At 39.0% G+C, this 23,595-nt stretch overlaps 1 protein-coding gene and 3 long non-coding RNA genes across 7 annotated transcripts in view; 2 read left to right on the top strand and 2 right to left on the bottom strand.

Moving 5' to 3' along the window:
- The window catches only part of cadps2 (Ca++-dependent secretion activator 2), a 141,106-nt gene extending 133,895 nt beyond the window's left edge, over positions 1–7,211 (bottom strand). For 2 of the 3 annotated variants that reach the window (XM_013276593.3, XM_013276592.3), the window contains exon 1: positions 6,762–7,211. In XM_013276593.3, the coding sequence (XP_013132047.1) occupies positions 6,762–7,094 (333 nt within the window). In that variant the 5' untranslated portion in view covers positions 7,095–7,211. The remainder of the gene's footprint in view (positions 1–6,761) is intronic. The other variant, XM_013276591.3, reaches the window with a different exon arrangement.
- Positions 7,196–10,243, top strand: LOC109202893 (uncharacterized). The gene is made up of 5 exons (XR_002062871.2): positions 7,196–7,259; positions 8,261–8,331; positions 9,439–9,531; positions 9,640–9,714; positions 9,891–10,243. It is a non-coding gene; the product is annotated as an uncharacterized LOC109202893 (long non-coding RNA).
- Positions 10,244–12,980: 2,737 nt separating this feature from the next.
- Positions 12,981–14,303, top strand: LOC112847506 (uncharacterized). Its single transcript, XR_003221074.1, has 2 exons — positions 12,981–13,236; positions 13,419–14,303. It is a non-coding gene; the product is annotated as an uncharacterized LOC112847506 (long non-coding RNA).
- Positions 14,304–14,490: 187 nt separating this feature from the next.
- Positions 14,491–22,790, bottom strand: LOC106098844 (uncharacterized). 2 transcript variants are annotated; one of them, XR_003221189.1, is made up of 5 exons: positions 22,640–22,790; positions 21,826–21,900; positions 21,690–21,738; positions 21,099–21,176; positions 14,491–14,828 (listed from the first exon to the last, which is right to left on the bottom strand). It is a non-coding gene; the product is annotated as an uncharacterized LOC106098844 (long non-coding RNA). The 2 variants fall into 2 exon arrangements; XR_003221190.1 differs by lacking the exons at positions 21,099–21,176; positions 21,690–21,738; positions 21,826–21,900; positions 22,640–22,790 and adding an exon at positions 20,469–21,087 and having other exon boundaries at positions 14,720–14,828.
- Positions 22,791–23,595: the final 805 nt, after the last annotated feature.

Raw genomic sequence — 23,595 nt, 5'->3', positions numbered from 1 at the left:
AAACCATACTAACTTTAATCTACTTAACAGTCAAAAGCACAAGCACCTGACAGTCAAGTCATTTCTGTTATACGTCTTTGATGTATAACAGAAATGACCAGGATTCACATTTTGTCTTGTAATTACTAAATTAACGCTTATCATGCAACTGCTTTGATTTAATACACTCTCTTTCATTGTTATTTTTGCTGTGGATTGTGAAAACTAATGTAGACTATCCAAGCACCTAAACAATGGAATCCAAAGTGTAATAAAATAAACACTATATAGATATATAAATAACATAAATATCTTATTTTAATGATTACTGGCATATAGATGAGAGAAAGCGAGAGGCAGACACTGTTGGGTGAGCTCCCTTCACTCTATCAGCAGAGAGAGAGTGGCACACTGCGCTGAAAATCGTGAAATTATCTCAATAAACACCACCTCTGCTCTCATCGAGGAAATAAAACACGGATACATTTTCAGATACATTTTTTTCTTTCAACAGAAAATGTTATTTGCTGCGTCAAGTGACGTCACACACTTTCCCACCGTAAAGAATATTTTTATACTGTAAAACCAAAAGCTAGAAAAACACACTAATTAATTACAGATGATTTATTTCTTAACAATTTTCTTGACAGATGAATTTTTTCTTTTCCTTTTTTATTCTCGCTGACACTTCCATTGTGAATATCTCAAAAACAACAGGAGGCTTGCATGGTTAGAGGATACTCAGCAGATGTTTAAAGATGTGCGTGAAATGGACTGTTATGACTTGTCAGAAAATATAATACATGTTAACTTACAAAGAAGTAAAGCACGTAGTATTTTCATTTAAATATATATTCTTTAATTGATTCCAAATAAAAGCTAACGCTATGCCAGCTTCTAGCTTTGATTGACAGTGTGTAGAACAAACCTGATGACATGAACTCCCAGAAAACTTAAAAGTCAACCAAAAACAGCCGGAAACCTGTGTGGTTATTACGGTAAACACTGCAGTCTTTTCTGAGAATGTTTTACTTTATAAATTGATTTTCTGTGAGCAACATAAATGTTAACAGATGGAGAGTTTTGCTGAAGCACACTGATCAGCACAATCATAGATTGCTGTCTTTGTGTGGGGATTTCTCCAAAACATGTGTTGATCACAGTTATTGACAGTCTGGTATAGTAAGTCGCTCGTTTGTAATTGTGCTGGGCTTGTCTGCATCATTCTTTCACAGAATAGTAGGGCTGGGCCATATTATACCGTTCACGGTAATACCGGTATAATGTTAGGCAACGATAAGAAAATGAAATATCGCGATAGAATATGGGTAAAACGCGCATGCGCAGTGCCTTTGTTTTCATAATCACATGGCCGAAAAAGCACGGAGGCAACGGAGAATGAGAAGGGGGAAAGCGGATTGTTGAGTGAAACGGATGAACCAGAATTGGTTTGTAAAAATGGTGCAACTTCAGTGATGTGGAACTGGTTTGGTGTTTTTACGTCAGATACACAACAAAGCACTTTTTTTTTGTAAAACATGCAAGCGGGCCGTCATTATTGCCGTATTTGTGGGACTAAGGTGCTCGTAAATGTGGGAGTAATCTGGGTCCTAAACTCAGTCCGCTTCAGGTCCCAAAGTCAAACGAACACTGCGGCATCACTGCGAGTTAAAAACTGTCTAAATTCTTTCATCTTTAATAAAATGATCAGCGTTAGTGCTCTACCAGGTGTAACAATTAAGTTTAACATCCAGGCATCCATGAAAACAGAATTTATTACATTTAACGGAGTTAGAAGTTAGCAGACATTAGCTCGCTAGTTTCGCTAGTTACCTAAGCATGATATAGCATGTTCTGACTGAGAGATTTCTGAAAAAATTCAAACGTACAGCTCTGCTATCACTTCCAACATTAATGAAGACAGGAAACTAGCAACACAGCTATGTTAGCATAACATAAACAGTGAAGCTGCAGGATGAACGCTAACGCTTTTTCACTCGATAAAAGTTAACGTGAAGGTTCCTGACGGTTAGAGACAAATGCAATCGCAGGATGCTGTAAACAGACGAAACTTCAGTCAGGAGAACAACTGAGATACTCCATCCACAATACGAAGTTAGTCATTAATTTATTGCAACAACATGGGAATAGAGCAGCTGTGATGGAATAACAGCATTAATGAATCAATGGTACAGAAGTGGAGGAAGCAAGAAGAATGAGTTGAATAAAGTTGGACTTATCTGACTGCTTTGTTTTGCTCAATGTGCCTTATAATCCTGTGCACCTTATGGTCCGAAAAATACGTATTTGACTTTTTCATTTGGCACACTGCAGTTTAATGTTGCAAAGCACCTCTTTTTAACTTCAGTGGATATTATACATGATTCTGCTCAGGATATGTCAGCCCATTTCTACTGGAAATGCCTTTTGGTTAAACTTTCAGCAAGGAATTTGCATTTGCACTGTTAAATTTTTATATACCTTTAATGCATATAAAAAATAGCTGCTTGTTTAAGTGAAAATAAATGGATGGGGGTTTTTTTTGCGCTAGTAAAGTTGTGGAGTTGTATTTTGTCTCGCATCAATTATATCGTCAGTTATATCGTTATCGCAAATTTTCAAATGTATATCGTGATATATATTTTTGGCCATATCGCCCTGCTCTACAGAATAGCATTATCAAGATGTAGTGATACCCAAAATGGCCAAAGGTATCATGGTGGAGATGAGTTTCAGATTGTTTCGAAGCCTTGATACAATTCCGGCACAAATGCTTCAGTGATTCACAAATCCACAAGGTCATAAAAACAGACAACAACATGGACGTCTGTAGGAATTTAATTTATGTGACTCGGACCCAAGCAGACCCGAGTAGACTAGCTGACTCACAGATGCAGAAAGTATTATCCTTGTTTGAAACAACATAAAAACCAACTTTATAACGAGTCAGCTTGATCTTTGACATTGTCATGTAAACAAATATAATCTCTCCCATTTCCAGATTAATGTTCTGTCATTTACCTGTCATTTCACTAGACTTATCTTGTATTATTAAATTATCTATAACATAATAAATGCTGATTGGAGAGGCTCATGGTGAATTGTGAAGGACCCAAAACACTAGATTCACAACTGCTCTTGGTACATCCTGATCCACTTAATGAGTTTGTCATTAGACCATTTATTGATTTACTGAACCAGGTGTTGGCTTCCTTTGTCTCAACACTGTGGAAAGACCCTCTACACTGTTTGCTTTTCACACTGCTGCAACATCTATTCATGACCACCATTAAGGCGCAGGAAGCCACTGCTGAACGTCAGGTGTAACCACTCACGTATGGTTATCCATACATTGTGAGATGAGCCATAACCCCATCCCTAACCTTAACCATTAATCAGTAAAAAGAAAAATGTGCTTATGTTAAAATAAACATTATTTGCTTAGCTTTTGTCGTCTGTGCAATGAACTGACGACTCCTACGTATGTGGCAGAATTACTCGACAATGCACATGCATGCGAATTAAGGCAATGTGTGATACTCAGATATGTATGCTGAAATGTCAAAACACGGGGCTGCACTCCAGCTCTTCACAAATACATTCATGTGATTCTAATGTGGACAAACAGAAGGAAACTATTCACATAATCAGCTGAATTGCCAAAGACAGTGTTCAGGGCATCCTGCAATCCAATCTAGAGCTGTGTGTTTGGCTAAAATGATTTGAGCTGGCTACTAGCTCCTTGAATGTGTCATACTCTTAGTACAATCAACCTAGTACACTAGTAGATCCTAGTGGTAGTGTGTAGGGCTGGGCGATATATCGAGTTTTTTTAAAAATATCGATATATTTTTATACGAGATATACGATGTGACAATATCCTTTATATCGATATAGTCTATGTTACGTTATAATTATAGTTGCGGAGCCGCAAGTTTGCCTCTCTTTCGTCCACTTTTGTCTTTATGCAACGTTACTAGACCTCGCCTCTCCTTCACTGAACACAACTCCCCCTCCTCCCCCATCGCTTCACCTGCAGGCAGCGACAAGATGGACACGGCAAATCTCCGTTAATGAGTTACTGCGCATCGCCCCGTGCGTGGGGCTGAACGGCGTCAACGTGTTAACGAGCTGGCCACGCTAACGCCATGCACGGCCTGAAATCCTTTCATTTTCTCAAAAGTTGACTGCGCGCCTTTTGTATGAATTCTGGTTGTGCTTGATGACCGCGAACCGATTTTATGTGATACACAGCGCTCAGCAATCTGTCAGAAAATGTTTTAGTTCGACTTTGGTAAGCTACGGAGCTGCACCGCTTGATGGATTGTCGGAGCATTACGGCTACCGAGGAGCCTCGCGGAGTAATACGTACTGTGCTTCAACGTAATATTACCGTATTGTGTGTGTATAAGGACCATAAATGGCACCTGTTCAGAGACATGGTTATGAAGCGGATTTCAAACTCCAGGCTGTCAGTCACGCAGTAGAAGTTGGGAACAGAGCAGCTGTGAAATCTGTCTTTGTTATTATGCTCAGCGTCTTTTAGTTTACGTTTTGACTGCACAATTGTGAGCTCTTTGTTATGCACAAAGCAACATAGTTTTCTTTTATTTATAGAGCATCATTATTTAATAAATGCTCATAATTTATTTTTGAGTAGTTTTTTTCATGTACATCTATGCTGTATGTTAATAAAAGTGCCTGTGTGACATCTGGGACACAGCTTTGACTAAGAACTCTCTTTTTGTTCTTACTTTATGGCTTTAAAAAAATATCGAGATATATATCTTATATCGCCATCCAGCTACAAAATATCGAGATATGAATTTTGGGTCATATCGCCCAGCTCTAGTAGTGTGCTAATTGATAGATGCAAAACTGGTCGCAACCAATAGCAAAGACCAATCGAGAACACCAGCGTGCTATGTGAGAAACATGCAGGAAAGTGTGCACCAGTGTACAGAGCCTCACGGAGATCTAGTATAAGTCAACCAACAAGTCCCACCTTCACTAATGTAGCAAAGGCACTAACAGAGCGAGACCCATAACATTGCAGAAGCTGAGGAACTCTTGTGAGTATTTTTTGCCTGTTCAGCTTATGTACAGTTTGCTAATTAATATGTTGCCAAGACCGTCAGATAACAATAAACACACAATGTTTAATGTTTCTAAGCTATTCATGGGCTAAGATAATGTCATATTTAGCATGCTAACATTATTAAGAAATATAAAAGGTGAAGACATGCATTTTATGTCAACAAACAGTAGACTTAACATATCTTGGTTCCAGGGACAGGCACAGCATAACAGAGTAACTGGCATAATGACAGAGTTAACATTTTGTGGGAAAACTGCTGAAACTGTTAGCTACTTTTGGTGTCGTTATTTTAAGAGGTTGTTTATCTTGTTGTGTATTCTTTACATTATACGTTTGGCAGCCGTCCATTCTGTCAGTGTGAGAGCAGCAGCAGCAGAGAGTGCTCAGTGTTTGTTTCAAGGTAAATGTCTGTCTGAATCTATGAATTATGGGTAATAAAGCACTACAGAGTACATTATTTGTACTTAAAATAGATTTGTTATCCTAATTTTAATTCATTTTTAATGAAAAACAAAACAAAACAAAAGTTTAATGTTATTCAATACTAAAAATATCTAAATGTGTTACAATATTGGTACCAGCAGTGCCATCTTGGCCACTTCAAGCTTACACAGAACTTCATCACTCCTTCCCTCACTAACAGCTGAAGTTCACTGTCATCACACTGAACAACATTTTTGGAGAATTTTCAAGAGATGTGTAAAGCTCTCGTTTGAACAACATTAAAGTCTTAAACAGGTATCATAAACACCAACATTGGTCATTTAATTATTAACAATTATCTGATAGCCACATTAGTCATCTTTTGTTATTAGCTTAATAAAAGAAATAAACAACCAAACAGATTTCCTTACATTTTGTGCTGATTTAGTAAAGCAGATATATTAACGGGTTCATAAATCTGCCTAAACAGAGAAAAAAACTCTTGCAAGCACAGATTTTAATGAGCTGCTACTCATAAAGTAACATTTTTGTAAAAAGTTTTTGTTTAAGAATAAACTCGTTCTATTGTGTCTCTCTTTTTTCTTTTTTGTGAGTTTATGACTTGCAGACTAGCAGGTTGCTTCTCCCCTGCAGACGCGTCGGCTCCTGCTGCCAAAAAGCGGATAAATAAGATGAGAAATTAATTGATTATCGGCTGAAATTGACTTGTGAAATATTCCAAGTTGTGTAGCACTGTATGCTTTTAGGGTATGACCGTATAATCGTGATCTTGTTAGACTTGTAATACCGGTTAACACAACTAATCTGCCGGAGAGCAGCAATACCTGAAGCTGCTGCTGAGATCAGTTGCGGTGGAACTGGAGGTCCGGTAAAGGTCCGTAAAACATCCTCTGTACTGTCATTTTTGCCAGAAGCGAATGCTCCCCTGATGCCAAGAAAACTTTCCCAAGCTCCGGTCTGGGAACGCTGCCACGAAAACTCCTGTAACATTCTGCGAACCTTCACAGGATGTCCCATCGTTTCTGGGTATATTTAGTTAAAACTAACGATTAACTGTGGATCAAATATAAACCGAATTGACCGGTTGGTTCTTGTGATCACAAAAAAGATGCAAAGTTTTCTCGTTTGTATTGACTTTTTAGACTGTTAAGAGCTTTTGCTTCCAGTTAACACATTTCCAGTGGTAGGCAGTGTTTTTTTTGCCTAGCAGATACACAACAGGTGTGCAGCAATAACTCACCTTCTGTTGCCGACGGGACATGTCGGTGGGCTGCTTGGCGTTGAACGGGTAGGCTATGCACCGGAGGACGAACACATAAATCTGCAGTTTTATCTTCCTGTCCTCTTCCTCCTTCTGAATGGACTCACGTTTCCTCTTTTCCTGCTCTTCATCTGTATCGCTGTTCGCTTTCGCACTTTTGCCGGCGAGGCTTCCAGGTGTCGCGGAGCGCAACTGCTGGCCGCCCGGGGGTCCCGTTTCCCGTTTCTCTGCAGAGGAAGAGGCGTCCGGTTTCCTCTGAGGCTCTAAGTCGGACTCCCCGCCAGTGTCTTCGCTAGAAGACGAATCTAACATAGTGCACTGTGTCAAAACTGTGCTTCAGACTGGAAAAAAAAAAGTCAGGAACAATTTTTGAGCGTCTTTTTGTTTGTTTTAGTCGACGTGGCCCTGACGTTGCAGACGGTAGCGCGCTCTGAACCACGACTTCAGTGGAATGTCAGGTTACTGCGGAAAGCAAAGGTAGGCGGAGTTTTCATTGTTAATGTTAAGAGGTGGTCTCCGCGTGCACTTCGTTCCTTCACAACGTCACTCTGCTCTTTAAAGAATGCGTTGGCGCGTGCACGATGTGTTGTGCCCAAAACTGATTTCCAATATTGTGTTTTTTATGTACAATATATTTGCTTATGCTGGATTTAAGAAGGGGTTGTATCTAAAATAAAGAAATTATCTGGTTTGCAAGTTTGCAAGTCTTTATAGTAGGTCTGTGTTATTGTACATAATGTGTTCTGCATTATAATCAATTGAGTCCTTTTTGGCTGCTTAAAATATATTTATATAACTTATATTTATTACAGCTTCTGCTTCCATGTCGGCCTGATCTCGCTTGAAAAAGTGAAATGTGTATTTTTGATTATTTTTTTGAGTGTCGTTTGTCAATATTGTGATATAAATTTTTGGCCATTGATGCAATAGGTGTGGTTTCATCTTACCCTACTTTGTCAAACTGACCAAGGACTTCATCAGTTGGTATCAGCACCCGTTCCAGGTCAACACAAAATCAAGAGCTGGTGGTGGACTTTTAAAGAAACAAACATATTGGGAATGGGCATTGGCATAATGGACTCATATAAGCACCTGACCAATAAACTGGACTGGACTAACAATTCAAAAGCCATCTAAAACAAAGTACAGGGCAGGCTGTATCTGCTATGGAGACTCTCAGATCTTTTGGAGTAACCACATATATAGATTCACATACATACACATCATTTATGTATTGGAGGTATACCAAGGGCTCAGATAAGGGCTCAAGAAGATGTGGAGGGTGGACCTTACAGATATAGTTTGTGTTAGCCTTTTGGTTTTTAGTTAACATGCAAGGCTAAGTTGTTAAAAGTATTAGCTGCTGAGGCTGAGAATGTTGGCTACGATCAGACCCTACTCAGTATACAAAAGCTTCTGCTTTATGTATTGTTTATTTTATAAGAAATTTACATAAGTTTTTGCTTGTCCAACTTCAGAGATGAAGGCAATTTTGGCATCGTCAATAAATCAGTTTCCATGTTTAGGGGATTGCCATGGCACAGGATATGTAAGTATCTACACTTAAATGACACAACAACAATAAAAAAAACTCTTCAGCTTTTCAATCAGTACATTAAATACCATTGTGATTAAAAAAAACAAATATAGACTTTATGTATTCAATTTCCAAAAGATGAATATTATAGATGCACAAATAATTAAATATGTTGCAGATCTATTCAGAACTTGTCAAAAAGGTTTGTATAACTTTATGACAATTTAAAGTGTGTAAAAATATCAAATTTGATCTTGACTTAGTCCAATCTAGCAATTAACTGCAACCATTCATTGTTCTTTTGTCCTATCTGAGCAAATGTCAAGCATGCTGTTGGAGCTCATCACTCCAGAGTTAAAGAAGTTAAAATGTTGCTCATAAAGATGGATGAAATGATCTGAGACGTAGGCGTACTTGTGTGTAATTGCGTTCTCGTGGACTTGTGATACGTCATCAGTCGCAGACCAACTACTTTTCCAATTCAAAGTAGGCATCAAGCTGAGTACACTAAAAATTCCCAGATGTGTACTCACTCCTCTCGTTTTGTCAAGCATGCATCGGTGGTGACTTGGGTGGACTTGGTGCTACAGCCAAATATCCCAGAATCCATTTCGCAAGAGTTCTGTGGAAATGGTTGAGGAGAAGACCCACAAAAGTTAAATACTTCTATAGTTGTAATATGCAGTGTATTTTCAATGCATTTTTATGTATTGAAAAGGTATTTAAAATTCTAATGTTTAGTCAATTTAACAGTACAGACCCTACTTATAAATTTCCTGTGCTTTTTTTCGGAGACACCTTGCCTGCCAAATAGCAAGCACGAGGTTCAGTGTGCCCGAAGAAAACGGCCTTATCTCGACATTTCATTTGGAAATTTGCCACAATCTTTAAAGGCTCTGATATAAATCGCTTTGGTATTTTTAATAGCCGGTCGTTCACACAAATGTTACACTGTCCTATATAATGTTTAAAAATCTTCAGTTCTTTTGAATTTTCTATGAACATTAAGTTTTAATAGAGCACCTGATTGTTTTGCTTATTATTCCCTATTATAAAAGCTATTCTTTGCTTGAATTATTATTACTATGGAATATTTAACGTTTTATATTTTAATCAAAGGACACGCGAGGAAACACGGGCTCTCATTGAGTGGCGGGCAGCAAATGAGAGCCTTTTTACTGGAAGGAGAAATTCCTGCAAGACTAGATGAGAGTAAGTACTGATTTTGAGTGCTCCCTGTGTTCTAGGGAAGGATTAGAGCAACACATCTGTTGTGATAAATACCTATTGGAGTGACAGTGCCACATTCTTTTCCCTCAGGGACTTTGTTAGCTCTTCAGCCTGTAACAGCCAAACAAGCAAAAAAAGTGGAACAACCTGAAGGCCAAATACAAGGTAATGTACCCGTTCCTATCTGATTCCGTAGATTGGTTTAAAAAAATACTTTACTTGTTTACCATTCCTTAAATGTAAGTTCCTCTTCTTTCTTTTTTTAATAAAATGTACTTTGCAATTTAATAATACAGTCAGTGTAACTGTGATAATATGGCAATTAATACATATTTTCTTAGGGACCCATCTACAGGGAAGGGTGTAGAGGCAGGTAGCCCGACTGCCACCACCTGGCAGCGGTACAATATGATGGATGCTGTGCTCCAGTGGCAGCGCTCAAAAAGTCTACCAGCAACCTGACTTTCACAACAGGTGATGCAATCAGCACTACACCCTCGACCCCTTCTACAGAAGAGGCCCAGGGACAGCCAGGCTATCCGTTTTTAAAGGACCAACCAGAAAGAGAGGAAGACAGAGAGAGACAGGCTCCGGCTAGGGAGGAAGAGAGGGAGAGGGCAGCTACTCAAAGGGCAGAGTGATATCTGTCACTATTTGAGAAACTTGTTGACAAACTTTAAATAAAGCACTTTAAATGTCAAATGTGAAGTGAGATTTTTCTGTCAGGGTGATCTCTTTACTAAAACTTAAACAAATCATTTAAACAAGTGTAACATTTATAATAACGTTTACATTAAATTCAACATATACAATCATGAACACATGAGGTTTATAAAAATACACAAATATACAAAAAAGAACACTTAATGCACACTATTTACAATTTGAACAAATAGATTCAATACTCATACAGCAACACTAATTAGGAGAAAAATATGTAACTTTTTTTTTTTTTAACCAACAGCAGGGTATTTCTTGTGGCCTTAGCTGTGGGGCGATCATGGCTTAAGAGTTGGGAGTTCGCCTTGTAATCGGAAGGTTGCAGGTTCGAGCCCCGGCTCGGACAGTCTCGGTCGTTGTGTCCTTGGGCAAGACACTTCACCCGTTGCCTACTGGTGGCGCCAGTGTCTGGCAGCCCCGCTGTGGCTACAATGTAGCTTGCCATCACCTGTGTGTGAATGGGTGAATGACTGGATATGTAAAGCGCTTTGGGGTCCTTAGGGACTAGAAAAGTGCTATATAAATACAGGCCATTTACCATTTAGCTGCTGTTTGAACATGACTACATCATGCAGGCAGCTGTTCAGAAGACACTTGTGCAGCAAGCCTGGCTCAGACACAGGTTCCTGAAAGCTCCCTGTCTGCACCTGCGCCTTCAACTGTTTTGGCTTCTTGTCATGCTTGTGCCGCCTCCTCCTCCTCTCCTTCTTCTTGGTAGACATAATGTGTCGCCACACAGATATTATGTGGAGGATGCAGCAGGCCCCCACAACTTTGGGAGGAAACAGAGGCCGACTCTCAAGGGCTCACAAGAAGATGGTTTTGAAGATCTAGGATTCCCACAGTGACAGTGTTGATCTGAGAGTGGCTCGTCCCATTCTACTTTCTCTTGGCATAACTGTTGTAGGATTTGTTTTCCTCTTAGGATGAAGGGTGCCACAAATCCCAGTGGGTCATACACTGATGCTGTTGTGCACAGAATTCCTCTTCTTGTCATCGGGTGCTCTTTTACAGTTATTCTGAACTGAAACTCATAAGAAGAAATGCACCACTGAGCACCAAGTGGTTTTTCCATCAATAGATCTAAGTCCTTAATACTTTCAGCACTCTCTTTTCCCGACAGTGACTTTATCAGATTTTCACTGTTTGATATGAACTTGTGTAATCTTAGTTTACCCTTGCTACACAGTTCTCTTGCCTCTTTCACTAGTTTTATTGCTTCCGCTTCTGATATAACACAAGTCCATCGTCTACATAAAAGTTCCTTTGAATGAACCTCACTGTGTTTAGAGGGAACATTCCTTCCCATTGCGTGGCTAGATGTTTTAAACCAAAGTTGAAAGTATTAGGTATTAGTATTTGAAAGTATTAGGCCTTAATGTAATAAGTATTACATTGTATTAAGACAGCAGTCAAAGTGATGTTTATTTTCTTCTGCAAATTAGCAAATCTAAATATAGTTTTAGTTGAATATGAGAAAATATTTTTTGTGATGTTATGTTCTAAGTTGAAGGCATTGTATACGTTTTTGTTGTTCAAATTTAGATGATGAGGCTGTAAACCTGAGGGGGTAGGGCTAAATAAGTATATACGTCTGCCTACTCCTTTTCAAACAACTGCATGGAAAGATTTTATGAAATGTTGGTGAATGTATATGTTTGAAATAAAAATGAACTGAACTGAACTGAACAGACTGAAGCAACCAGTGACTGAACCACCAACCTTCTGATTGGTAGATGCTCTACCTGCTGAGACATTTAAATTTCCCACGTGTGGGACTAATAAAGGTTATGTTATCTTGTTATCTTATCTGTTACTTATCTGTTGTAAATAACTTAATCTTGTAATCTATTTTATCTGCATCACCAGGAGTGTAAACCAGACTTGGCTTCCCTCAATTGATATACCACATTTTCTAACAGGCTGCAGGTATAAAAATGATTACATCAGATAATAATCTATATTGCATTTCACGTGTCACTAGAAAAAAAATTGTGAAAATGGGGCAGGTCTGATACAGAACAAGTTACATGTTCAAAATAAGTTGCTATAGTTATCTAGCTAGTTCATAAGACAATCCCCATTGTGATATTAAAAACTCTCACAGAGACCAGCAGTTGTTTCTGATGGCACGTGTGCTGTGGATAAACCTCTGGTCTGTGATGGCAAACTGAGTGGAGACCAGCAGCTGATGAGCTTCAGTAAGATATTGACATAACAGATGAGTTTTGTATTGGTGAATATGGTTGATGTAGAGAAGGTGGAGTGCAAAAAAGTTATCAATAACTCCTTTAGTACATTAGCAAGAAAAACTGTGAGGATCATGAAGGGGGGACGGCAGCTCTGTCAACATGACAGTTTGTTTTTCAACGATATGGGGCCACTGTAAGCATATGATTTATAGAATATTAAGCTTGACATTAAACAGGATTCAAATTATTTCAAATGAACTCAAAGTATGAAGCAGTAATATTATTCCATTTAATACTGATTGGGAACATTTTTCTGTTGAATAATTATTTTCACTTTATGCACAATTTTCCAATAATGCCTCGTCCCTGTGTCACGGGGTGCAAAGGGACAAGTTACCTAGGGTTCTTTTAATTGTGCATGTTTTGCTGTGTTTTACTATTTTTAATATTGTACAGTGTTTTATTTTTATGGGTTTTATTGCATGTTTTTATGGTATTTATTGGTGACTTGTCCTGGAAAGACTCCGCCCCTTCCTGATTATGAACCTGACACACTTGGGAGGTCCCAGAGGCCAATAAGAGGGCCTGGCAGACCACAGAGAAGCAGGTGAGGAGAGGAGAGACATGGCGTGGTAACCGGTGTGGGCGACGGCCGCGCAGAGCGGCACAGAGGCCCGGCTACGGGCAGCTGGCCGAGGCGTGCGGCAAAGGAGAACGGGACCGGAGATCGCGGACCACCGCGCACTGGAGAGAGTGATCGGGGCTGAGCAGAGAGGTCTGTGTTGGTGCTGAGGGGAGGTAGCTCATGGCAGGGGATTGAGAGGCAGCGGGATGGCTGCCGGGCGGAGTTAGGAGCTCTGTCAATCTGGGGTAAATCCCGATCAATCCCGTCTAAGACGAATCTCCAGTGGAGTTCAAGAATGGTGACTGCCGCTGGCCCTCTCTTTTTTTTTTTAGTTGGCACCAGAATGAAGAGGTAGACAGGACGGCGACGATCCTGTTGGTTTTTGCGCCGTTTGGACTTTTATGGGACTTGATCTTCATGGCTGAGGCCATTGCATTGTGGCTGTATTGTTTTAATTGCTTTTAATGTTTTAACTTCATGTTTCTGCCTGGCCACAGTATTTTAGTGCTTTCTTTGTAAATAAATTAGTTTTAACAACTTGAGTTTATATTTGCTACTTCCCTTCTGTTTTAAACTTACCACCTGTTAATCCTAGCATTACACGTGTACCAAAGACACCATGTCCCAGTGACCCCCAGGATTACAGGCCTGTGGCACTGACCTCCCACATCATGAAGACCCTGGAAAGACTCATCCTGGACCAGCTCCGACCCATAGTCAGACCACATCAGGATCCCCTATCTAGCTTACCAGCCACGTCCAAGATAAAGACAATGTTGGACAATACCTCCCACCCACTTCATGACATGCTGGCTAGCCACAGGAACACGTTCAGTGAGAGACTGAGATTACCAAAAAGCACCACTGAACAACATAGGAAATCATTCCTGCCTGTGGCCATCTCCCTGTATAAATCCTCCATCTAATACACTGTAAACACTGCAATAGTTACATTCTTTTGCACATGCTGTTTCTCACTCATTAATGTTGCTGTCTATTTTCTTGATATTTATTTATAACCACATTTGTCAACCCTGGATATTAATTATATGGTGATTTGTATATATTGTATATATTGTGCTATTCCTTATATCTGAACATATTGTATTGCTAATAGTCTAGTCTGTTTTTGTTTTTGTTTCTATTAATGTTACTATACTGGAGCAACCATAACCCACATAATTTCCCCAGGGATTAATAAAGTATTCTGATTCTGATTGATGTCTACTGAGGTATTTTCATGTTTCATTGCTTCCTTTTTTAATAGGAATGTTTTCTTCGAACACTAAATTTCTGGAAGTACACGATAGATATTCATTGATGATCCTTAGATGACGGCCTATAGTTTTCCTACAATATGTTGCTGGCCTCTTCTGGACAAAATGATAAACTGCAGCCATGATATTCACACAAACAGCTTTATTTCAAGCATTTTCTGTATTTATCTATATCTATGCATCTATAGAAAGCTATCATGCATGAACAATTCAAATATATAAATAATTATCTAATAATTCACTGGCTCTACCAGAGCTTGCATGCTAAATCGTTGTTGTCACTGTGCATTCACTGAGGTGAAATGGTGTTTAGGCCTTTTTCTCAATGAACTGTCAGTTTGGATTGCGTATACACAGTCCGAGCTGGTGTGTCTCATCTCTTCTGGAGGTAGTGTATGAGGACTTTCTCTGAGCTCAGGATGTGACTGGGTCTTTTGAAGTCCAGCGACTGCAGTTTCTGGATGCCTACGTACACACACATGCACGCACACACAAAAAAGGAGGTGTTTAAACTGACACGTCAACCAGACTTTATTATATTTATGCACATCAGTACACTTTTTTTTAAAGAATATAGCAGCAATGAAACTTTTTACAGTACATTTGATTATAAACCAACTTGAAGTGCAAATGTTATATAGCTGCTTTTTTAGACCTCTACAGTAACAGTTTGTAAAGTACAAGTGTGTAAAATGTATTGCATTATGACAGCAATTCATTGGAATAAATGAACTTATTACTGCTTCTGAGTACAGTAAATTATTACTGTTCACATTAAGACTTCTGTTTTATTGTTCTTTGTTTCTCAGTGCAAACAAAACAACCACACTAGTTTGTATTGATGGCATGTCTGAACTCATGACTCACAATAAGCCTAAATTCACTAAAATATTTCAGACAGATTCAACCTTCAAGCAGTCCAGGTGCTATATAAATTAAATTATTCCTGCAACAACCTTCAGCACATCTTAGATGAAATTGACAGCGACCTGTGTTACCTGAAAATGACTCAGGCAAGATAGACACATTTGTTGTTAAACAGAGCACATTGCTAGGTTTTGTAGCGGGCCTGAATGCCTTCTTGAAGGCTTTGAGCTTAGTCATCTAGGTCTAAGGGGTAGGAACTGTGCAGACACCAGATGAGATACACATTACATTGTCCAGAAATAAAAAGCAACTATCAAAGGAGTTGCCATAATGAAACTATTTGTTTTCAGGTTACTCTGGATAAGTTTAGAAAGGCCCTGTAGGTTTTTGTCTGATGGTTTCCTGGCCTTCAGATTTCCTGCATCAGCTATACCTTGGGTGTGATATTTTCATAAAGAGTTTGAACTTTGCACACAGCCTCTGGAGGACAAATGGTGTCACTGCTTCTATGGATGCTCTTTTCAGGTTGTGCTGCTCTCTTCCAACAGGAAAGAGCTGTGTCTGGGCTGAAGAATAAACAACCCAAACTTAAAAACCTTTATTTTCACAGGTTTACATTTTACTGTCTGTGTGTGTAAATGGACTGGTTCTTATATAGTGCTTTTCTACTCTACCTGAGCACTTTTATACAACTTGTCTCATTCACACCCATTCATATATTCATACTAGTACCTTTTTGTATTCTCTTTCTATCTAACATTCACAAACATTCATACTCCAAGATCGGAGACCAACATGGGGTTTGTATTTTGCCCAAAGATGTTTGGCCTGCAGACTGGATGGCTCGAACCAACAACCTTCTCATTAGCACAAGACCTGCTACAGCCACCCAGTGTGTGCAGGTGTGTCTGTGTGCGTGCATGCATAGGTGTGAGAGTTTGTATGTTTGTGTTTTAACTTCAAGCTTGTTTCTTTATGACATTTTGTTTTGTTGTTTTTGCTATAAGACATTGTAGACCTACACGCCACCATCCATCACATTTCTTCCACTAATACATTTCAGACTTGTGGGGGACTGAAGCCTATCCCAGCTGCCATGGGGTGTAGGGGAGGTACACCTTGGACAGGTCACCTGTCTGTCACAGGGACCTACACACTGTTTTTTTTTTGTTTTTTTTTAATTGTAAGCCCATTGTAATGAAATATGTTATATAAATAAAACAGACACTGATACTGGTAAATGGACTGGTTCTTATATATCACTTTTAAATTCTACCTGGGCACTGAGAATCTTGCCTCAGTCATACCCATTCATTCAAGCAGTTTTTTTCTATGCTTTTTCTACACAAGTGCTTTCTATCAAGCAACTTGGGATATTTGGCATCCAGATCAAACCACCTGAGCTACAGCCAATCCATATTGACGCTGATGCTTTGGGAGACCTGTGTTCTGGCTGTCATGGCCGTCATCTCTTTGCCTCTAGCCTCAACACAGGTATAGGTGGGTGGATCAGTGAACTATGTATATCTTGCCAGTCAATATGCAATTCAAGTTCCTCTGAAAGTGAGATAGCAGTCTGGAGCTGTGGGCCTCAGGAAGAGGAGAGCACCAGACCATGGTTCAAGAATTGCCAGAGACTATCAATGCGGAAGTGGCCACAACAATAAACAGCTAATGAATGTCAGAGTCTCTATGCATTTTTTTAAACCACATCTCTATCACCTTTCTGTAGTGCTGTATGGATGAGCCTGATGTACACGACTTCCATTACTTGAGTCAAGATTTCTCATTTTGATGTTACTACATGTGAGAACCAGAAGCTGTAAAAGGAGGAGAGCAAAATAACCAACACAACTGATTTTAAGTAGTATAGAAACTGTATAATTTTCATACATCATAATGATGCATGATGTATGGAAATGCCCTGCAGGTATGCTGGTGAAAGCCATTAGAGACAGTCGTAATCACTGGTTTATGCCCATGGGCCTTGTTAGACAAAGGGTCAGCAGCAGAAGATTGTATATAGATTTCAGGACACTAAACACTGTAACAAAAGATGATTCACCTGGCCTACAGGTGTGGAATGGTTTCTACCATTAATGGTTGCACGCACAAAATTTACTTGTGTGTGCAACCCTTTTTACTTATCACACACAATGACAGATATTCACAGAGTAATTTGGGATTCTCTTGCTCAAGGACTCTTACCAGAGTGGAGGAGCAGGGAGTCAAACCATTAACATTCTGAATAATATTAGGAGCAGTTTGGTTTGGGTTCAAGGAGGGAGGGAGCATATATTAACCAGGGGAAACCTACACACAGTAAAATGGGATAATGCCAATTACAGTTTATTTAACTGGAACTTCAGGCCATTAAATGCTGCAAACTGAGAAGGACAATTTGACAGGAGCATGCTTTACAGTGTACTGACAATAATTTGTTTGCCGAGTTATGGACAGCAAACCGATTACAGAAGAACAACAGAGAGTAGCTCGGCTTGCCTCTTTTGATTCTGATATAAAGTAGTGTAAGGAATAAATAGTGTCTTTCCAGTTTTCCAGCAGGTTCCTGGCCAGTTTCAGTGGCCAGAAAAATATGATTTCACAGGAACTGGGGTGAGCAACCACTGAGGTAAATACTGTAGAAGAATGTAATGGAGAGTCTAAGAGCAGTGGACGGAAGTCCATGCCAATGACCCCGGCATACCACTGTTTAAAAGGTACATATGATCTTGCCGGATAAGACAGTATGGAGTGTTTGTTGCAAAATCTGTTAAACATGATATACTAAAGTCAGCTATATCTGATCTTTTCAGTTCAATTCAATTTCATTTATTCCAATTTTGAAGAGAAATCTCTTCACAACATCCAACCAAATGATCAACACTCTCCAGGAGGTAGGCATATCAATATCCAAGTCTAACATAAAGAGAAGACAGCATGAAAGTAACTACAGTAGGCTTATGAGTGGCTTGGAGGGCCTCATAAGCCTCAAGAATAGAAAGGCTAGATTTGACTTTGCTAAAAACAAACAAACAAACAAACAAACAAACAAACAAACAAACAAACATCTAAAAAAAGCCAGCACAGTTCTGGAAAAACATTCCTTGTACAGATGGAACCAAGATCCACCTCTACCAGAATGACGGCAAGGAGAAGGTGTGGAACAGCTCATGATCCAAAGCAAACCACATCATCTGTAAAACATGGCAGAGGCAGTGTGATGGTTTGGGCATGCATGGCTGCCAGTCCCACTAGGACACTAGTGTTTATTGACGATGTGACACAGGACAGAAGCAGCTGAATGAATTCGGAGGTTTTCAGAGACATACTGTCTGCTCAAATCCAGCTACATGCAGTCAAATTGATTGGGTTTCATAATGCAGATGGACAATGACCCAAAACATAGAGCCAAAGCAACCCAGGAGTTTATTAAAACAAAGAAGTGGAATATCCTTGAATGGCCAAGTCAGTCACCTGATCTTAACCCATTTTAGCATTTCACTTGCTGAAGAATAAACTTCAGACAGAAAGGCTCACAAAGAAACAGCAACTGAAAACCGCTGCAGTAAAGTCCTGGCAGAGCATTAAAAAGGAGGAAACCCAGCATCTGGTGATGTCCATGGTTTCAGGACTTCAGGCTGTCATTGCCAGCAAAGGACTTTCAACCAAGTATTAGAAATGAACATTTTATTGTCAGTTATTTAATTTGTCCAATTAATTTTGAGCCCCTGAAATAAAGGTATTGTGTTAAAAATCCTTTAGTTAATCACATTATTGTGCAATCTTTTTGTTCAGCCCACTGAATGAAAGCAAAAAGTTTGCACTTCAACTGCATCTTGGCTGTTTCATTTAAAATTAATTGTGGTAATGTACAAAACCAAAATTATAAAAAAGTTGCCTCTGTCCAAATATTTATGGAGCTAACAGTAATAACTGCAGTTAACTCAGAAAGACCAGTTGAAGAAAAAGAATCTAAATAAATATCACTGGTAATGTAAAGCTGTACCTGATGTTATGTCTGTGAGTACCGTCTTCGATATGTGACAGACACCGGGGCACATATTTTTGTGGGGGCCTTACCACCATGTACCGGCACAAACACAGCATCTCACATTCTCTCTTTCTCTTTCTAATAAACATACAAATGCACAAACACACAGACATCCATACACGCAGATGCACATGAATATGAAGTGCAAAAATAGTAGCATATAGCAATAGTCAGTAATATCAGTAGGATTATTCCAGCTTTTGATGAGCACGATTGACAGTAACTACAGTCAGAGGTCCAGGGAATGTTTATCTAAATTTATCCTATAACCCACACAATTTTCTTTCACTAGGCTATCAGAAGCCCACGACAGATTTAGCTCTGCTAAGGAAACATAAAAAGAGAGAAGCACAGAAGAACAAAAGAGAGAAGCTCACTGATCACAAGCCCTCACAGACTGACTGGATGGCTCACCATACCAAAAGAACACGCTAATTTACAGAATTCCTCATTCAATGATCAGTTTATAGATCAAAATGGATTCTAGTCCATAATACCTTCTTCCAGTCTTCAGTAGTCCAATGACAGTGATTCATGGCCCAGGCAAACCTCTTTGTCTTATTCTGATGTCTTAGTAATGGCTTTCTTGCTGCATCTCGTCTTGTGAAGACTACAGCGTGAAGTCTTCCTTTCACAGTTGAAACTAAGACTTGCTTACTACGACCGCTATTAAGCTGTGCATGAAGCTGTTGTCCTGTGAGCCACCGATCACGCAAGCTGTTAACTCTCAGAAACTTGTCCTCTGGTTCAGTTTACTGCATAAAAATTACTTAAAACATAACTTAAATATATAGTAGAACTATTATAATGTGTCCACTTTATCATAACACCTATGAACAAATGAAACTACGTCAGCTGTTCACAGTGGGTCACCACAGCAGGTAGAGCTCCATATTTGATATCCAGACACTTCCAGACACAATCCTCTCAGGATCTGGATCTCCTCTTTGGATCTTATGCTGTTCAGCCAAATGTGTAAACCACTGCACTGTGGTGCTACATGAGTGAAATACATGATGTATATTTTGGAATGATATTTCATCTTCATCCTGCCTCCTTGAGGTTACTATTGTTGTGATTTGGCACTATATAGAAACAACTGAATTTAACTGAATTATCCAAAAATGTATTATGACTACGGATTATGCTGAGTAAGTTGTAATTCAGCTCTTCACTTTTTTTACCTGGTGCTGAGTGCCAACCTTTTGAAGTCGAAGTCTTGAAGCTGTGAAGTTTTGAAGCTCCCATTCTTGTTGGGGTTTTTCTGTTTGCTTTTTGCCTTTTACTTTTTTATTTGTTTCTATAATGGCTGACATCCTACGTAAACAATGGGACATGACCACATGGTAAGTAACACTCTACACCCTCTCTGTAGAATCTACAAAAATTCTTCAGTCAGATTCAGTAAGGGCTGAGTTAGACTTTGTAGTCTAAGGAATGTTTCTATGGCTTGAATATTAACCTGTTAGAGTGCACAGAAGGAGCTTGTCTTTGCTGTTGCAATTTGAAACCAACACGCTGTTTGGATTTCTTCATCACCTGAGGCAGAGGTCCTCCTCACGTCCTTACATGAATACAATTTTATTCCATTTTGAATGGAAACAAGTTATTCTCTTAATCTCGGTTTATTTTTTGTACTTTTTGGTATCTTTTCTGTTATTCTTAAGTTGGTCATAAGGAATCCATTTCTTTTTCAGTACCCATTTCCCCTACCTCATCTCTTCCTCACATACCCCTTTAGAATAACTTTGCTTAAGGATACTATGTTAATAAGTGTTTCAGAAAGAGAATGAGAAACTCATGCCATACTGTACCTCGGATCACTGCATACCAGCCAAGGAGGCACTGCTTCAAAACACTGTTGTTGTCCTCTGAGACAAACCTCCTGCCATCTGACAACAAAAATTGGAGAAGACACTTTGTGCTAACACCGATCTTCTTACATGTATGATTCTCAGATGTACTGTAAAATAAAAAAGTCAATGCTAACACAACTAATAGCTGAACTCAAGAGCTGCTATGGGAGATTAAGTGTGTTACTGATATGTTTTGATAAAAGAAGTGTCTGAAATGGGTGTTCTGGGGCGCACAAGCGAAATGAGAAGTATAGGAAGTGACATGTATAACCAGATTTACTTCATTTGAACAACCCTATCTCAACAAGTTTGAGATGTTCTTTGAATCATTCCAAAATACATTGTGAAGATTTTGTGTTACAAAAGTATACAAAATGTAATGCAGCTGCAATAACAGTAAACTGAGTGCAGAAAATTGAGACATATTATTAAAAAGTTGGGATGATTGTTTGTTAAAGATGAGTTTAAATTAGACTAACTAAAATGAGTTTGACATCCCTGATATAGAGAGTCTGAGAGAAAAAGAGTCTGTGTTGTGGTTAAACTCACGTTTGCCCTTTAAGTACATCATGGACTGAGGGCCCCAGTGGATATTCAGCTGAAGGGGAAATACACAACAAAAGTTTCCTGGTAAAATATGTGTTACAGAAAATCAGTGGAACAAGTGAGTGGCTTTGAGTTTTACCTTCTGCGCATAACAGTAGTCAACAAACAGGCAGATGACTAAAGTACATGTCCAGATAACTGCCACTTTCGTCATCTGGAAAAAACAAAAAACAAAAACAAAAAAACCCCAAACATATACTTTAATCCTCAACATTTCTCTGTAGTTATTGCTTAAAAATCTCTAGGTTTCCAGTGCTAGATTATATTTACTTCATATGTGGTTTGAATCCACTTATTTATGTATTTATGTATGTGTACATGAACAGGGGCTTCATTTGTTGTCCAATATTTTGTATATTTTCCTGAACATCACATGCCAACATGTATAGGTCAACACTATATAACAGCATCTAAACAATCCTCTCAAAACATGATTTCTGACTATTTACTCATGCGAATGACTCATGAAATGGATAAAACAAACCAAAATATTGCCTCTGACTGTTTCTTTTGCATCGTTTCATACCAAATAAACACTTTTTTTTGCCAGTTCCCGAGAACGTTGTTGCCTTTAATTAATTAATTGTGTCTATTAGCCAAAATCAATACATCTAGTAAAATAATTGAAATCCAAATATAAGATAATGCAGTAGCTAAAGGCAGCAGTAATGAAAATAGGAGTATTTGAATATGAACGTATATATATATGTATATGTATATGACATTTTTTCATTAAAAAATACTAAAAAAAAGCTGATGAATCTACTTTAGAGAGGATGCCCCCAAACAAACAAAAAACAAACAAACTAATAAACCTGCCCTCCAAAACACACACACACACACACACACACACACACACACACACACACACACACACACTTATTTCCACTTACTATATCTGCTGTAGCGATAGCATTCAATCCAGTTGCAGCATGTGTGAGTGTGGGTCAGAGAGATATTCCAGTCTGCTTATATCTCCAATGAAAAGCAGGAGTAACACGTTCGATCCAGCCCCACATGAAGCCTGGCAGGACTCCTGTTTACTAAGGGCTAAAAAACAGACTGACGTCAAGACTGTGATGTGCAGTGAGGAACATCAATCGTGGATCTGTTACATGTGGTCTATAAGTGGCATGTTTGTGTGTGAATGTGTAACATTGTCCCAGTGAGTAACAGATATTTTATATTTATACTGTTAAATTGCTATTTTCATGAAATGTTTTCTAATATCAGAAATTATTATTCCTAAACGTTTCGGTCATTCATTATCATTTATTGTGTCATTTGTTATCTGAGTTCATGGCCTTAACTTTCACCTCATACATTCTAATAAACTGGAGATGTAAATTTTATACATGTATGACTTCACAACAATTAATACATGACTTAATGTGTTTGTGACACATGAAAAGAGGTCATTTTGCCATTTCGTTGACCAGGTGCTGTGCTGGAGCATTTCTGCAGACACCATGTCCAGACCCGGTGCTTGGCCATTCTTAAGGAGTTTAATGGCGGCTGCGGTTTCTTCAGTGGTTATGGCGTCTGTCCTCACGTCCAAGTCAGTGGCTCGGTTGGGTGTACTGAAGCCGAACGTGCTATCGACTGGACACTGGTTCAAGGTCTCTTTGAAGTGTTCCAACCAAAAAAAACCCACACCAACTGTGAAATGTACATCTGAAAGGAACGGCTTTATATCAGGCGCCACCACAACTACCTAAACTTTATTTCCACACAGGCTGAAGGATGTGCACATTTTTAATGTAGAGGCAGAACAAAACATGAGACTGACTGACTGAAGGGCAGGCTAACTCAACTGGAAAACTGACACGTGGGATTGATGATGTCAAGA

Source organism: Oreochromis niloticus, linkage group LG7 (genome assembly GCF_001858045.2).
Source record: "Oreochromis niloticus isolate F11D_XX linkage group LG7, O_niloticus_UMD_NMBU, whole genome shotgun sequence".
Taxonomy (NCBI): Eukaryota; Metazoa; Chordata; class Actinopteri; order Cichliformes; family Cichlidae; genus Oreochromis; species Oreochromis niloticus.
Note: the sequence above shows the minus strand (reverse complement) of the source record. Positions and strands in the feature narration are given on the sequence as shown.